Genomic DNA, 17,523 nt, shown 5'->3' with positions numbered 1-17,523 from the left:
GATTCCTTTTCTGACCTCAAGACCCCAAACTGTCATCATGATAACCATCCCAGTATTCATTCAAAAGTTGTCTCGAACACCGACATACAGAGTAACAGAACCAAATAGGTAACATTTGAAAAATGAAATACATTGGATTCATGGCCACATTTGTCACTTTTTAGTTGGCATTGATGCAGGTTAAGGGCGGGAAAAAGATACATTTCCCATCGAGGAACATTTAAAGAGGGCAAATCGGTATAAGTTAACTCATTCACAACAATCAAATCCATTTCAATCTGGATGGCGAGTTCGAGCTAAACTGCAAAACAAGAAAAAAAAAAATTTGCATTGAAGGCTCCCATCCTCTTCTTCACAGCACCATCCCTCCGCCCATCATCTCCATCCTCTGAAGGAACACAAGCGCTTTATTTGAGCGGTCACCCCTTGAGGAAACGTCACGTCCGACACTCTACCTGAGGAGGCTCGATGAACGCCAACCAGTCGGACGAGTGCGTGGGCAGCAGCCCCATGGATTGACACTTGTATATAGCCAACGCCGAGCCCAGCAGGTTCCCCACCAGGTAGACCAGTCCCTGAAGCCACTGCTGACTGGAGCTCTCCAACAGCTTGAAAGCTGTCCAAAACACGTGTTTCAGAAGACACATGGTCTTGTAGCTTCCGCTAACAGGCTATTTTACTCACTTGCTGACATAGACATGAGCGCCTGGATGGGCCTCCAAGCCATCATGCACACCATCATGATGGGGAAGATGGAGATAGTGTTCCCTGACATGTACATGATGAACAAGTTCATGGGGATCTGTTTGAGCGGTCCCAACGCTACGTCCCAGCATCGCTGTCAGACACAAACGCAGTCAAGAATCCATTTTTTCCCCCAAAACTAAATATTTCACATGCATTAGTGATTGTTACAGATTTTTAAATCTTGTCTTCATCCGTAATCACCTTCTCTACCAGGTTCTTGTCTGTCTCCTGGATGCTGGTGTCGGGGACGGGCTTTTCCGAATAGCCGATGGGGTAGACAACATCGCCCTGGCCGGCCTGCCGGTCACTGCGACACCTGGAGCAAAGAGGCACCTTTGTTGTAACGTTCATATACAACAAATGTAACGAGGCAAGTTAGTCTAGACCAGGGGTCGTCAAGCAAAAATGTTGAAAGCCATATTGCAGCAAAAAATATATAAATAGTGGTATGAAAAAGTATCTGAACCTTCTGGAATTTCTCACATTTCTGCATAAAATCACCATCAAATGTGATCTGATCTTTGCAAAATCACACAGATGAAAAAACAGTGTCTGCTTAAACTAAAACCAGCCAAACATTTATAGGTTTTTATATTTAAACTAAAAACATTCTGAAACTTTTCTTTTTTTTCCCATTAAAAATGAATGGGCAAGTTTTTGTCAAATTTCCGGGGAACCATTATTTTTTTCCAAATTCTGTATGCAACTTTTATGCCCCTCACCCCTCACTTTAGATACCTAAATTATGTAATTTGGTAAAAAATTGTAGGACTAGATACATTTTGAAAATTCCTTTTTTTTTTCCCACGGAAAATTGCCGTTTACCGGCGAACTGAAAATTTTTCGGGGCCATTTGAAAAAAAAGTCCGTGTCGCGCAAAAATTCCAGACATGTCGATACTTGAACGGTGGTGATCGGTCAAGTGGTTCGGGCTGCGCGGCGCGCCGAAGGATTCCCATTCCAAAAAAAAAAAAAAAAAAACAGAACAACATATACCTGATCTTTCCAAAGGAAAGACCAGGTAATGAGAATTGCATGCAAACAATGACAGAAGAGAGGTGAGCCCTCTGCCTAAAGAGACTTAAATAGCAGCTGAAACCAATTTTTACCAAACAATTTAGTCAAGTGTGTGCCCAATCACTGATGAGTGCTTTAAGCCCTGCCCACTATAAAACACACACCCGGTAAGAATTGTCTTGGTGAGAAGCATTGTCTGATGTGCCTCATGGCTCAGTCAAAAAAGCTGTTTGAAGACCTGCGATCAAGGATTGTTGATTTGTATAAAGCTGGAAAAGGTTACAAAACCATCTGTAAAAGTCTGGATGTTCATCAATCGATAGTCAGAGGAATTGTCTACAAATGGAGAGACTTTGGTACTGTTGCTTCTCTCCCAAGGAGTGGTCCTCCACCAATGATGACGCCAAGAGTTCAGCGCAGAATACTCGCAGAGGTAAAAAAAAAAAGAACCATAGAATGTCTGCTGACGAGTTACAGAAATCACTGGCACAGTCCAATATCCCTGTGCACACATCAACAAGATGTAAAACAATGGCCAAGAATGGTGTTCATGGGAGGACTCCATGGAGGAAGCCACTGCTGTCTAAAAAAACATTGTTGCTCGTGTAATGTTCGCAAAAAGGCACTTGGACACGCCACATAAGTTTTGGTAAAATATTTTGTGGACTTATGAAACCAAAGTTGAATTAGTTGGAAGTAACACACAACATCATGTGTGGAAGAAAAATGGAACAGCTCGCCGACATCCACACCTAATCCCCACCGTGAAGCATGGTGGAGGGAGCATCATGTTTTGGGGCTGTTTTGCTGCCACAGGGCCTGGACAACTTGCAATCATTAATGGAAAAATGGACTCAAAAGTTTATCAGGATATTTTACAGGAAAACTTGAGGCTGTCTGTCAGACAGTTGAAGCTAAAAAGAGGATAGGTGCTGCAACAAGACAATGATCCAAAACACAGAAGTAAAACAACTTCAGAATGGTTTTAGAAGAACAAAATAAAGGTTCTGGAGTGGCCAAGTCAAAGTCCAGACTTGAACCCCATTGAAATGCTGTGGCATGACCCAAAGAGAGCGATTCATGCGAGACATCCCAGGAATCTGACTGAACTACAGCAGTTTTGTAGGGAAAAATGGGCCAAGATTAGTCCTGATCGATGTGCCAGACTGATCTGCAGCTACAGGAAGCATCTGGTTGAAGCTATTGCTGCCAAAGGGGGGGGGGGGGGGGGGGCACAAAATATTAAATGTGATGGTTATCTTACTTATTTTTCCCACTTGTCATTGTTTGCATACTCTCCTCATTAAAATATGAAATCCTATGAATGTTTGAGTGGTTTTTGTTAAAAGCAGAGACGTTTTTTTCATTTGTTGGATTTTGACCAAGATCAGATCACAGTTGATGATTTTATGCAGAAATCTGAGAAATTCCAAAAGGTTCAAATAGTTTTTCATACCACTGCATGTCTTGAGCCGCAAAAAAATGAAAGCCTTATCATGAAGGCAATTTCAAACATTTTTACAAGCTCCAGGCAGCTACTAGGGCAGTGCTAAAGAGCCGAATGCGACTCTAGAGCCGCGGGTTGCTGACCCCCGGTCAAGACGGTCATTTTCCTTGGATGCTTTTCTTTTGAGACGGACCTGGTGTTGCCCAGACTGAGCTCCAGAGCCCACTTCATCCTCCTGGAGCCGGCGCCTCCTCGCGTGGACAACACTTGTCCCCCCGGAGATGCCATGGCAACCGAGTGTGCCTGCTAATGCTATGACAAAAAACAGCCGGAATTCAGAGTTTAGCATTTTGAATTCATAAGAAACTGAGGTAAATTTCATGTTGCGCCAGGATGGAGGAACAGTACTACACTTTACAAAGACTTTGTTTTTTTTAATTAATTGGCTGCCACTGACAGCAAAAGACCTTCATTTCATTTCAACAGGGAAGAGTGGCTTTGAATACGAATTTAAAAATCATCTTTAAAAATTAAATAGGTAAATATTTACTATTACCAACACGTCTTTCATCACGCGGAAGTATTTGACTACTTCGCAAACGGCTCAAAAATCACTCCCAAAACCACCTTTTCACTTCATGCAAACAGTGTTAATTCTGTCTAGGGTTTTAAACACGTTTCATCAGAAGACATCAATTATGTGTTTTTTTTTTTTTTTGGTCATTTTTACTCGTGTCAGAAAGCAGTACGCATAACTAGCATGGTTGCTAACATGACAGCTTCTGCTAGCATGTCGCCACGAAATCCTCTACAAATTCCCGAGAAATAGGCCTCGGCAGCCTCTAAAAGCTTTAATTTGTAACCGAACAAGTCATTAAATCACAGTTAATTCCGAGTTTACCTTGAGAAGATAACCCAAAGATGACGGTGGTTCAAATTCAAAACGTATACAGTACTATGTACTTCTTCGCTGATTCCAACTTGGTGATGAAAGTCGGCCGCTGAATAACCTACAGCGCCCTCGCGTGGCGTTTTAGCAGAAGTACTTCATCCTTTCAGTGCTACTAGTGCAGTGTTTTTCAACCTTTTCTGATTCACGGCACGTTTTTACATTGGAAAAAATGTCGCAGCACACCACAAACCAAAAAAATGTTCTAAAATACGTTCTGTGCAGTATATTTGATCGTAAAAATATTCTGAATAGCTATACTTAGTGTGAAGTTTGAGCCTGTTTAGATGAACACAAAGCCATTATCCTGGCAGGAATCTTCTTCAACAGCTCGCAAATGCTTTTTTTTAATAGCAGTTAGCCTTGAAAAGCTCAGAATTATCAGACAGGGGGACTTTAGCAATGTCTTTAACCGCATTAGGGCCGAACATCTACAAATATTGGCTTTGCAGGCAGGTAGTATTAAGGTTTCTGCCATAGTGTGGGAATTTTTGGATTTAGCAACAAATTCAGCAACAAGGTAAACTAGCTTTGAGAGCTTTCTCATTAACCTTTGTAGTTTTTGTTTTTAAGTCACCTGCTTCTCTGTTTTCACGAAGGCTAACAAAATAGTCCATCGATTTGTTGTGAAGCAAAAGTCTTGTCGCTTATCCATTTTGTAGAAACAACTGCTAAAAACCCGACTTTTAATTATTCACTTGGTTTCAGAAATGGCTGATATGAAAGCTAAGACCCTCGCAAATGATGTTGAATGTACAAAAATTAGGGCTGTCAAACGATTAAAATTTTTAATCGAGTTAATTACAGCTTAAAAGTTAATTAATCGTAATGAATCGCAATTCAAACCATCTATAAAATATGCCATATTTTTCTGTAAATTATTGTTGGAATGGAAATATAAGACACAAGACTGATATATACATAAGTACTGTATTTGTTTACTATAACGATAAATCAACAAGATGGCATTAACATTATTAACATTATTTTAAAGCAATCCATGGATAGAAAGACTTGTAGTTCTTAAAAGATAAATGTTGGTACAAGTTATAGAAATTTTATATTAAAACCCCTCTTAATGTTTTTGTTTTATCAAAATTTGTAAAATTTTCAATCAAAAAATAAACTAGTAGCTCGCCATTGTTGATGTCAATAATTACACCATGCTCACCATGGTAATAACCCATAAAATCAGTTGGACCCAAACGCCAGCAGAGGGCGCCAAACACCAAAAAACAAGTAACAAACGGACATTATACTGTACTGTCATTTTAATCTGTTTGAGCGGGGCATGTGCGTTAATTGCGTCAAATATTTTAACGTGATTAATTTAAAAAAATAATTACCGCCCGTTAACGCGATATTTTTGACAGCCCTAACAAAGATATATTTGTTTCACTGAAAAAAAGATGTATCATTTAATGAAGACATAAAGGTCAAATTTTGGCAAGACAAAAGTTTTGTCGCCGACAAAGTAGTGTGAAACTGAACAAAAAATGTACTTCGAATACAAAAATATTGTTACATAATGTAAGCGAAGTAGTGGCGCTGTGAGATCCAAATTTAATATTTTGTATGACTTCCATGGGCTTTGGCAAGGATTCATACAATTAACTGATGAAGTCATCAGAAACATCAAAGAAAGCAGTCTTGCATGCCTCCCGGAGTTCATCAACATTCTTGGGTTTCGTCTTCCATGCTTCCTCTTTCATCCTACCCCAGACATGCTCAGTGATGTTCATGTCTGGTGACTGGGCTGGCCAGTCCTGGAGGATCTTGATTGAAGTATGCGATGGAGCGCCATCCTGCTGCAGAATTTGTCCCTTTTTATAGTTAGGAATGTAAGAGGCAGCTAAGATTTGTTGATATTTCAGACTATTTATGTTGCCTTCCACCCTGCAGACCTCTCGCACACCCCCATACTGGATGTAACCCCAGACCATGATTTTGCCACCGCCAAACTTCACTGTTTTCTGAGTGAATCTCAGATCCATGCGGGCTCCAGTAGGTCTCCTGCAATATTTTCGGCGACTGTGGTGTAATTCAATGGAAGATTCATCTGAAAAATCCACCTTTTGCCACTTTTCCAGCATCCATCCTTTTGTCAGGTTTTGGGCCTTGGCAAATGCCACACAGGTTGGGATTAAAATTATCCATTTATTGAAAGAAAATATTGATTACAAATATATTAGAGGGACACTTCAGGTCCATGTGTATGCAAGCGACAAGACTTTTGTCAGGTACTGGTGAAAGCTATTCATTCTTTTGCTACCAACCATCCCAGTTCAAATGGATTGGACGTCTATCACTGGCCGATAGTGAGTCATCAATGAGTTCATCGTCCAGGTCAGGTGTTTTTATTTAGTGGAACCAGTTTATAAGTCAACCAATGAAGAATTCAAGTTTGGCTAAATCTTAGTGCAAACAGCGCTAGCAAGAATGTTCCCCTTATCATTAACGTCAGTGCAAATTTCATTGTAACAAATGAACATGTCCTAACAACAGACTAGAGAGGTTTGACGTCAACCTCGAAGAACCGTTCATTTGTACAGGCTGTAGTCGGGGTTGTGGTACAGACACATGTGAGCGTCGCACAACAGACGGCGAGCGGGCTCCGGAAAGGAGACCGCGTCGATCCAGCTCAGCTCCTCCACCGACATGCTGAGGTAGCGGCCCACCTCCGGACACGGCCTCACCTGGGGGACGTTGAAGCCGTTTTCACCTCCTGGATGGAAACTGAAGTCAGTATGCATCTCACCTAATGCAGTCATGTCCATAAATGGAGTTGTTTTTCACAGAAAACAGCTGACAGTTTTGCCTCAGATAATCATGGACTTTAACAGCCAACCAGCTACGCTCATGACCTCCTTATCTTTATAGCATATAAGCTCTCTGTTCAGTGTGCATTTCTCTACACAGCTTTTATTCTGTCATTGAACGCACCCAGAAATTTCTGAAATTAAAACTGCGCAGTAACGATCTCTTGCCTCCAGTCTTTTATCTAGCAATCCAGTCCAGCCGTCTCACCTGAATTGAAAACGAACACGCGGAGGACCTGAAATACTGCCTCCAACAAAACACACAACGGTTGATTTCGCTGAAGGACCCGGACGAAACCAGTGACCTCACCTTCTCGATCGGCCATGCTGTCAAAGAAAAGCCAATCGGAAGCCTCAGGGCCGTGTTTGACGAAGCTGACGTAGTGGCTGGTCTCGATGCACGTCACGGCGAACAGAGGCATGATCTCCCGCGTGTAGTTGAGAGGAACGTCCCACGTCTTCTCGGGAGTGGCGATTTCCCGCGGGGAGTGCTTCGTTCGTTTCCTGTGACTGTGAACCTGACGGGAAAGGCAAGCGGCCGCCTAAGTGACGAAAGGCCTCGCACTCGACGGCTAGCTTGGATCAGACCCCGCGTACCTGACCATTGCAGATGCTGCAGTACTGTTTGAGGCGACCGGGCGTGATGTCTTGGTCTTCGTAACAGTCTGCGCACTCCCAACAAGCTAAGGCCTGACAAATGCTGCAGTGCCGCAAAGCTAAATGCGCACAAACAGGGACGACATGCATGTCGCGTCCCGATAAAATGAAACATATTCCACCCCTACTGAAAATTGGACTCGGTTGTCAGTTACATTCATCCAGCAGGTCTGTGATATCCAGGCTGAGGGTGGGCAAGATGGCATCAAACATCTTGAATTCCTTCCCAAAGCGGGGCATAAGAAGCAGGAGGCATGACGGCGCCTGTGGCGTGAGTCAGACACAAAGATCTTAGCGGCTCTTCGATTTGATGAGCGGGTCTTCGCTCACCTCCGTCAACTTGAGTCCGGCGTGGAGGAAGGAGGACTCCAGCAAGGTTTGGACGCTGGCCACCCTCATGGGCAGCGGGGATGGCGTAAGCGGGGAGCTGGAAGGGGAGGTCAAGGGCGCTACGTGAGGCGGGAACAGCTGGTAGAGGTAACACTCCTGCGGTTCCTGATGAAGCGATCTAGGAGGACACAAGATCAAGAACCAGAAGACAGAAAAATGGAAAGTCTGGTAGATTTGTCACCTGATCTTGAGGAGTGGCTCGACATGGAGAAGCAAGAAGAGCTTGTTGAGGAACTCCTCTGGATCTGGACAGACGCGAAAGGCGTGGTGGCATTCTTGGCGCAGAGACAGGCGACGCACGGTGCTTTCAATCGCATACCTTTCTCCTGGTTGGTGAAGCTAGCATCTCCGTAGGCTGCTTCCAACAGTCGCCTCAAGGCCATGGTCTTGCTGGCGCACACGTAGCCATACCTGAAAAGCGGTAAATGGCTACAGTTGTGCTCAAGGAAGGTTTGGTTCGCGGGCGAATTTGGAAATGCTCAGCAGGCAAAGGTTAACCTGCGCAAGGGGTTGACAATCTCGCAACGCAGCAGGTCCTGAGCTTCACTGGCGACCTTGTCCCCGGGCTGAAACAGCACGCAGTCGGCCGAACTGCAGCAGGAGAAGAGGCTGCAGGAGGACACAGAGTGAGACGGCGCCATCTCTGAAGATGGCTACTCAGTTGGCGCGGCACCTGAAGAGAGTGGCGTCTAGGTAGCAGGAGTTGAGGTGACCCTGGATGCCTTTCTTCCAGCCCTCGTACAGTTGCTTGGCTGCGTCCCCTTCTGCGTGGAGCGTGTTTTCCTCCACGCGCTCGCTGGTCCACTCCGCGAAAGCTGCCAAGAGCCAAAAGTGAGAGTGTTGAACAGGACTGCCGCGTCGTGATGCGAGGCACTTCGCCAAAATTGTTCACCTATGGAGTTGCAGCGCGCCACTTGATTGACGGGGGTTTCGGGGGCAGGGAATCTGGAATCCCGCCGACACTTGCACAGCTTGACAAATAAGCCCTTGTTGGGTGGGCAGCGGAAGTGGCGCTCGCCAAGGTACGTGCCGTCGGTTCCAGCGGAAACCTTTTCCTCCTGAAAGGGAAAATAGAAGCAGGAGCAATCATGTAAAGACATTTTTACTTACAGTGGGGCAAATAAGTATTTAGTCAACCACTAATTGTGCAAGTTCTCCCTCTTGAAAATATTAGAGAGGCCTGTAATTGTCAACATTGGTAAACCTCAACCTTTTCACACACTGTTGCTGGTATTTTGGCCCATTCCTCCATGCAGATCTCCTCCAGATCTGGAGACTAGCTAGGCCACTCCTGGACCTTGAAATGCTTCTTACAAAGCCACTCCTTTGTTGCCCTGGCTGTGTGTTTGGGATCATTGTCATGCTGAAAGTCCCAGCCCCGTCTCATCTTCAATGTCCTTGCTGATGGAAGGAGATTTTCACTCAAAATCTCTCGATACATGGCCTCATTCATTCTTTCATTTATACAGATCAGTCGTCCTGGTCCCTTTGCAGAAAAACAGCCCCAAAGCATGATGTTTGCACCGCTATGCTTCGCAGTGGGTATGGTGTTCTTCGGATGCAATTCAGTATTCTTTCCCCTCCAAACACGAGAACCTGCGTTTCTACCAAAAAGTTCTATTTTGGTTTCATCTGACCATAACACATTCTCCCAGTCCTCTTCTGGATCATCCAAATGGTCTCTAGCGAACCGCAGACTGGCCCCGACGTGTACTGGCTTCAGCAGTGGGACACGTCTGGCAGTGCAGGATTTGAGTCCCTGGCGTTGCATTGTGCATTCTTGGATTTTTGCTCACCGTTCTTGTTATCATTTTGATGCCACAGGGTGAGATCTAGCATGGAGCCCCAGATCGAGGGAGATTATCAGTGGTCTTGTATGTCTTCCATTTTCTAAAAATTGCTCCCACAATTTACCTACTGCATATTCAGTCTTCCCAGCCTGGTGCAGGTCTACAATTTTGTCTCTGGTGTCCTTCAACAGCTCTTTTGTCTTGGCCATATTGGAGTTTGGAGTGTGACTGACTGAGATTGTGGACAGGAGTCTTTTATACCGATAATGAGTTAAAACAGGTGCCATTAATACAGGTAAAGAGTGGAGCCTCGTTAGAAGAAGTTAGACCTCTTTGACAGCCAGAAATCTTGCTTGTTTGTAGGTGACCAAATACTTATTTTCCACTCTAATTTGAAATTCTTTAAAAATCAAACAATGTGATTTTCTGTTTTTTTTCCCTACATTCTGTCTCTACCCATGTTGACAATTACAAGCCTCTCTAATCTTTTCAAGTAGGAGAACTTGAACAATTGGTGGTTGACTAAATACTTTTTTGCCCCACTGTAGCTACTTTGGGGTAAATTACCAGCTCGATGCCCGCCACTGCTTGCGAAATCCCGTCAACGTGTCCAATCCAGCGGATCACGCCGTAGAGCGGCGGGTCGTTGACTTCCACCAAGGAGCCCACCTCCAAGGCTTTGTCCTCATCTGTGGCCCTGTCTGATTCAGGTGAGACAGGCCGCGTGCCATTTGGAAGCTGCGCCACTGTCAGGTCGTTGGGTTTCGGAGGCGGGGACGGGGGCAGGGGGTTGGGGACCGGCTTTGGCGGCGGGGAAGGAAGAGCAGGCTTGTCAGTTTTTTTGCCAGGGGCCAACAGGGCATCCTTGGAGGCGGGAAGGAACACAGGTGCCTCTTTGGCGGCAGGTGGTAAACTCTTTGCCATGGGTTTGAGAACTTGGGGGGGCCAGTTGGCGTGACTACGGGACTCTGCAGTTGACAAGAAGAGGAATAGGAGTCAAGAATGCTTGATGAATATGCTCAGAACCCAAACTGAGACCTGAAAATTATTGATCTACCTGGGGACACCTTAACAACAGGCAGTAGTTTCCCATAATTCATCGGAATTTCGACAAGTTGCTCTCCCTTATGATAGCCATCCCAATCACCCATAGGCGTGTCCTTAACCACAGAAGACTAAATCAGCAACACTTTCTCAAAACATCCCGAAAACGAAAGAGGCAACTGACCAGTAAGACTCCAACGTGAACCGATGACGACGACGTACGGGGTAGCGGACCGCAGAAGACGACCTCTCCGCTCGCGGCGGAGCCGTCATCCAGACTGGCGCTGACCCGCTGCCCGACGGTGAATGGCAAAAGCGAGGTTCCGGTTGTCGCCAACTCGGTTAACCCGCCCAGAGACTGAGCGGAGAGGGCAGTCTGAGGCAGGTGGACGTGATGGCCTCCGCCGCCAGGCGCTTGGGCGTGCGGGGGACGAGCGTTGCGATGTTGGTGTACGACGCTGCGGCGATGAGGCCGATCTCGCTCTTTGTCTCGGCCGTCGGGCTCGTTGTTGTCGGTCCAGTGTCTGAGCTGGACGTGGCTGACCGGAAAGAAGCCTGCGCAGTCTTCGGGGCAGGGAAAAAGACCCGTGCTGTGACCTTTACCCGCCGCCGAGCCCTGCGGCCGAGGAAGCTCAGATATGTGACCCGGCGCCGACTCGGTACTCTCGTAGCGCAATTTTACCTTGAGTTCCACCCCGAAATACTTCGATCTGCTCCCTGGCGTCAGCGGCCCGATGTATTTGAGTTCAGCCTTGGCGAGACCTTCTTTTTTGCCCATTTGGACCCACAGGGGTGTACCCGGAGTCGAGTAGGCCAATTCCCGCAGCTTCTCTGGATTGCCTGATGAAAAAAAGGAAAAATAAATTTTATTTTTGAACTCACTGGCTGCCATTGACATCCACTAGAGATAGGCTACTGAGATTCATTTTTACAAAAAACAAAACACTGGTCTAAACCAGGGGTGTCAAATGCCCGGGGGTTCCAATTCGGCCCCCTTGTGGGCTTGTAGCTCTTTCATTGAGTACAAAGAGAATCACATGCTTACAGTGGGGAAAATAAGTACTTAGTCAACCACCAATTGTGCAAGTTTATTTTTATTTTCAAATTAGAGTGGAAAATAAGTATTTGGTCACCTACAACTTCTTCCAACGAGGTCTAACGGGGCTCCACTCGTTACCCGTACTAATGGCACCTGTTTTCAATCATCGGTATAAAAGACACCTGTCCACAACCTCAGTCAGTCACACTCCAAACTTCACTATGGCCAAGACAAAAGAGCCGTCGAAGGACACCAGAGACAAAATTGTAGACCTGCACCAGGCTGGGAAGACTGAATCTGCAATAGGTAAAACTCTTGGTGTAAAGAAATTAACTGTGGGAGCAATTATTAGAAAACGGAAGGCATACAAGACCACTGATAATCTCCCTCGATCTGGGGCTCCATGCAAGATTTCACCCCGTGGCGTCAAAATGATAACAAGAAAGGTGAGCAAAAATCCCAAAACCACATGGGAGGACCTAGTAAATGACCGACAGAAAGCTGGGACCACAGTAACAAAGGCTACTATCAGTAACACAATGCGCCGCCAGAGACTCAAATCCTGCACTGCCAGACGTGTCCCCCTGCTGAAGCCAGTACACGTCCAGGCCTGTCTGCGGTTCGCTAGAGAGCATTTAAATGATCCAGAAGAGGACTAGGAGAATGTGTTATGGTCAGATGAAACCAAAATAGAAGTTTTTGGGAGAAACACATGTTCTCGTATTTGAAGGAAAAAGAACACTGAATTGCATCCAAAGAACACCATACCCACTGTGAAGCATGGGGGTGGAAACATCATGCTTTGGGGCTGTTTTTCTGCAAACAGACCAAGATGACTGATCTGTAAAGGAAAAAATGAAATGATGTATTGAGAGATTTTGAGTGAAAATCTCCTTCCATCAGCAAGGGCATTGAAGATGAGACGTTGCTGGGTATTTCAGCATGACAAGGATCCCAAACACACAGCCAGGGCAACAAAGGAGTGGCTTTGTAAGAAGCATTTTAAGGTCCTGGAGTGGCCTAGCCAGTCTCCAGATCTCAACAGCCCAAAAGCATCACTGCTCTAGAGGAGATCTGCATGGAGGAATGGGCCAAAATACCAGCAACAATGTGTGAAAAGCTTGCGAAGAGTTACAGAAAACATTTGGCCTCAGTTATTGCCGATAAAGGGTATATAACAAAGTATTGAGATGAACTTTTGGTATTGACCAAATACTTCTTTTCCACCATGATTGGCAAATAAATTCTTTAAAATTCAAACGATGTGATTTTCTAGGTTTTTTTCCACATTCTGTCTCTCATGGTTGAGGTTTACCAATTTTGATAATTACAGGCCTCTCTAATATTTTCAAGTGGGATAACTTGCACAATTAGTGGTTGACTAAATACTTATTTACCCCACTGTATATATAAAACCAGATATTTCCATACGACTGTACTAAACCCACATGAGATCTGTTTGCAACAAATGTGTCCCGCGAACCACAATGAGTTTGACACTCCTGGTCCGAACAGCACCAAAAATTTCCTGGATCGGTGTTAACTTACTTAGTTGTTCCAGGCGAGCCTCTGGTTCTACTGCTTCCAAGAGGCCAACACATTCAGGTGGAACTTCCCGAAGAAACTTTCGGTCAAACTCTAGAAAGATACTGTGTTCCCGTGTCTGAGGAGAACCCACACATCTAGTCACCACTTTTCCTGAATGTGTTCGTGAAGGCATCTCAAAGTGGAGTTGGCTGGATGTTCGATATTCACCTGATATTCAGTTCTTAGACACTCGCCTCAAAGCATTGTTGTTTCAGTCAAGGGCGTAGGTTTGCATAGGGACTGTAGGGACATAACGCTACCAACTTTTCAGGATTCTCAAATTGTCCCCACCAACTTTTAAGCAACCTTATTTCCATTATGTAATGAGTTCAGTTAAAAACTATAAGTCATTTAGATTGTCTTCCCATATGTTCTAAGGATAGAATTTACCTTACCATTATTAAATGAATTACTTTCATTATGTTCAGACTTACATTTACAACCCTTTTCACTTGCTGAATGTGCCATTTTTTTTCTCCTCAAACACACGTTTGATTGGCTGATGACTAGAACCCCCACATTCACACAATTCCGGCAGAAATACATGTCAGCATGCTGCCTCCTCCACCCCTTTTGAAGAGGAGGTATATTAGAAGTTTTTTTCGGCCAGCAGCAGCCACTGTTAGTAATGTTAAAATTCGGGCTGTCAAACGATTAAAATTTTTAATCGAGTTAATTACAGCTTAAAAATTAATTAATCGTAATATGCCATATTTTTCTGTAAATCATTGTTGGAATGGAAAGATAAGACACAAGACGGATATATACATTCAACATACAGTACATAAGTAATCTATTTGTTTATTATAGGGCTGCAGCTATCGATTATTTTAGTAGTTGATTAATCGATGAACTATTTAGTTTGAATAATCAAGTATTCGGATCTAAACAGGATCTATGTACAACAAAAGAACAGTTGGCTAACTATATGGCAAAAGTCCGCTAGCTTAAATGCAATAAAATGCTAAGGTTTTTTTTACAACGCTCTTAACAAATGGTTTGGACACATATTCCACAAAAATGGCTACATATACCTATAAACTAAATTACGAATGTATTAAAAAAAAAAAAAAAAAAGCTCATTAGCTTATGTTGGTCTTAACAGGGATCAGATGGAGTCAGCCATGTGAAATGAGATAGACGAGAGGGCCGTGTATCCACTCAAATCAATAAAACTAAATGGAAACACTTTCAGAACAAACCATTACAACGCCAATTTAATTAAACGAATACTCGAAGCAGCAAAATTTAATTCGAATCTTTTTTTCTAATCGAATACTCGAGTTAATCGATTAATCATTGCAGCAATAGTTTATTATAACAATAAATCAAGATGGCATTAACATTATTAACATTCTCTTAAAGACTTTTAGTTCTTAAAAGATAAATGTTAGTACAAGTTATAGAAATTTCATATTAAAACCCCTATTAATGTTTTCGTTTTAATAAAATTTGTAAAATTTCAATCAAAAAATAAACTAGAAGCTCGCCATTGTTGATGTCAATAATTACACCATGCTCACTCATGGTGTAACACATAAAATCAGTTGGACCCAAGCACCAGCAGAGGGTGCCAAACACCAAAAAACAAGTAACAAGCGAACATAAAACGGTACTGTCATTTTAATCTGTTTGAGTGGGGCATGTGCGTTAATTGCGTCAAATATTTTTATGTGATTAATTTAAAAAATTAATTACCGCCCGTTAACGCGATAATTTTGACAGCCCTAGTTAAAAGACATCAATGTTGTGGAGGTGGGGGAACACGCCACAAATTTTGCTACTGAAAGTCCAACCTGCATCAGAGTTGGCATAACATTAAACTGTGTGAACTTGCTAACCTGTAAAACACAAGTAGAAAGCTGCTTAGAGAGGTGCCTTCCAGTGCGTTTTCTACTTTTAACGTTAATTCAACTGTGCAGCGTGTGCATTTATTCATTAATTTAAAAATTTTTTTTTTTTTTAGGGCTGTCAAAATGATCGCGTTAACGGGCGGTAATTAATTTTTTTAATTAATCACGTTAAAATATTTGACACAATTAACGCACAAATGCCCCGCTCAAACAGATTAAAATGACAGCACAATGAAAGGTGTACTTGTATTTTTTGGAGTTTTGCGGCCCTCTGCTGGCGCTTGGGTGCGACTGATTTTATCGGCTTCAGCACCCATGAGGATTGTGTAAGTAATTATTGACATCAACAATAATGGGCTACTAGTTTATTTTTTGATTGAAAATTTTACAAATTTTATTAAAACCAAAACATGAAGAGGGGTTTTAATATAAATTTCTATAACTTGTACTAACATTTATCTTTTAAGAACTACAAGTCTTTCTATCCATAGATCGCTTTAACAGAATGTTAATGCCATCTTGTTGATTTATTGTTATAATAAACAAATACAGTATGTACAGTATGTTGAATGTATATATCCGTCTTATGTCTTATCTTTTCATTCCAACAATAATTTACAGAAAAATACGGCATATTTTATAGATGTTTTGAATTGCGATTCATTACGATTAATTAATATTTAAGCTGTGATTAACTCGATGAAAAATTTTAATCGTTTGACAGCCCTAACAAAAACACAACCACTGTAAATTTCCTTTATATGACGCAAGCATTTTGAAAAATGACTTTCTCCCATGAAAATAATTTTAACTTTCATTCGTTTTATTTTTACGTAGGAACCAGTTTTTTTTGAGAAATGTACCCAATCTGTTTGGTCTTATTAATGTCCCGTCCCCAGAAAAAAAGTGTACATGCAGGTTATGCTGTTATGGCGTCCCAACCAATGTTGAAACCAACCTTGGTTTCAGTCATATGTTTACAATGTGTGCCATTTTCATATGTATGTGTTTGCATCGTCGCAGTGTTTAATTGTGTGACTCATATGACATTTGTGACGATATCACACCTCGACACCTGTAGGTATCATAGCCGAAAAACATAAGGCGTTTTTTCAACAGTCTGCGCCAGGGACTATCCACAAATGAAGTAACGCAATTATGGACTACTACAGTTCTTTAAATGTCTCCTATGTCCCTGCTGTAAGCCGGTGGCCTTTTATGTCCAGCTAATACAGTTATCAGCCTGAGAAAGGGTTGTTTTCCATTGATTTTCAAATAATACGTTTTGGCCAAGTTGGGTCATTTGTGGACGGTGCCTAAACCTGACATTCCAGCTCTGCTTTTTGGGATAGGGACTACAAAGTCTGGGGTTGAAAATCTTTTGACAGTGAGAATATCAAACATAAACCCAGCCAACTTACTCTCGCTTACTGACGGCTACCTTGACCGTGAGAAACTCCGAACTGTGTCCGTAACCGTAACCATGTCTCCACGAGCACATTGACCCTCGCGGCAGAACAATTGTATTTTTCAAAGGGATCTCGACATTGCGTTGTATCGTGATCAAGAATATGATGGAGCGTCCTTTCTTTCTTGGGTCCTGAGCCCCCAACATGTTTTGCGTCGTTACTGGTCAACGGAGAAACAAAAAAAGAAACTTGCAAAGTTGTTTTCAGAGTTAACGTGGACTCGAATCTCGGCGATAGCGTATTTGTAGCATAAGAACAACAAAATGTTAGTTGGAGGGACAAAAAAAAACGATTTTAGATCAACTTACCTTTTCGAAAGTGAGTCAGAAGTCAGGCACTCATAACAAACTAGTGAACGGTAAACCCGGAAGTAGCGAAACTGACAGCAGAGCCAACCAATCAAAAGTCGCTAAAGTTCGGTAGCCAACCAGGTCAAACGTGGGCGTTCCGTTGACGCCTTTTTTCATGACAGTAGTTGTTAGCATGTCAACATTTTTTTTTTTTTTTTGCTTTTTCTTTTCATATACTGTAAATACTGAAAACTTTTCTCAGTGTTTTTTTTCCTGACGGGTAAAAAAATAAATTCGCGTTCAAAAAAAAATTATAATTAAAAAAATGAATAAAAATACATGGTTAGCATTTCTAGCTTGCTGTTACCATGTAACAACGCGATTGACGATTAGCATTTAAATCTAAACATGTTATTCAATTGAAA

General features: G+C 42.9%; 2 protein-coding genes across 2 annotated transcripts; both read right to left on the bottom strand.

Annotated features, from left to right (window-relative positions):
* Positions 1-145: 145 nt before the first annotated feature.
* Positions 146-4,268, bottom strand: emc4 (ER membrane protein complex subunit 4). The gene is made up of 6 exons (XM_057854613.1): positions 4,113-4,268; positions 3,405-3,523; positions 949-1,063; positions 685-838; positions 456-616; positions 146-388 (listed from the first exon to the last, which is right to left on the bottom strand). Exons 2-6 carry the CDS (start codon positions 3,497-3,499, stop codon positions 353-355), a joined length of 561 nt encoding a protein of 186 aa, XP_057710596.1. The 5' UTR covers positions 3,500-3,523; positions 4,113-4,268; the 3' UTR covers positions 146-352.
* Positions 4,269-6,501: 2,233 nt separating this feature from the next.
* Positions 6,502-17,187, bottom strand: cyld3 (cylindromatosis (turban tumor syndrome) 3). Its single transcript, XM_057854583.1, has 17 exons — positions 17,117-17,187; positions 16,781-16,968; positions 13,448-13,562; positions 11,543-11,700; positions 11,045-11,476; positions 10,874-10,976; positions 10,384-10,784; positions 8,919-9,084; positions 8,700-8,841; positions 8,525-8,635; positions 8,346-8,437; positions 8,208-8,271; positions 7,967-8,144; positions 7,792-7,900; positions 7,577-7,695; positions 7,290-7,497; positions 6,502-6,885 (listed from the first exon to the last, which is right to left on the bottom strand). The coding sequence occupies exons 2-17, from the start codon at positions 16,952-16,954 to the stop codon at positions 6,701-6,703; spliced, it is 2,757 nt and encodes a 918-aa protein (XP_057710566.1). The 5' UTR covers positions 16,955-16,968; positions 17,117-17,187; the 3' UTR covers positions 6,502-6,700.
* Positions 17,188-17,523: the final 336 nt, after the last annotated feature.

Source organism: Corythoichthys intestinalis, chromosome 13, assembly GCF_030265065.1.
Source record: "Corythoichthys intestinalis isolate RoL2023-P3 chromosome 13, ASM3026506v1, whole genome shotgun sequence".
Taxonomy (NCBI): Eukaryota; Metazoa; Chordata; class Actinopteri; order Syngnathiformes; family Syngnathidae; genus Corythoichthys; species Corythoichthys intestinalis.
This window is presented reverse-complemented; position numbering and strand designations above follow the sequence as displayed.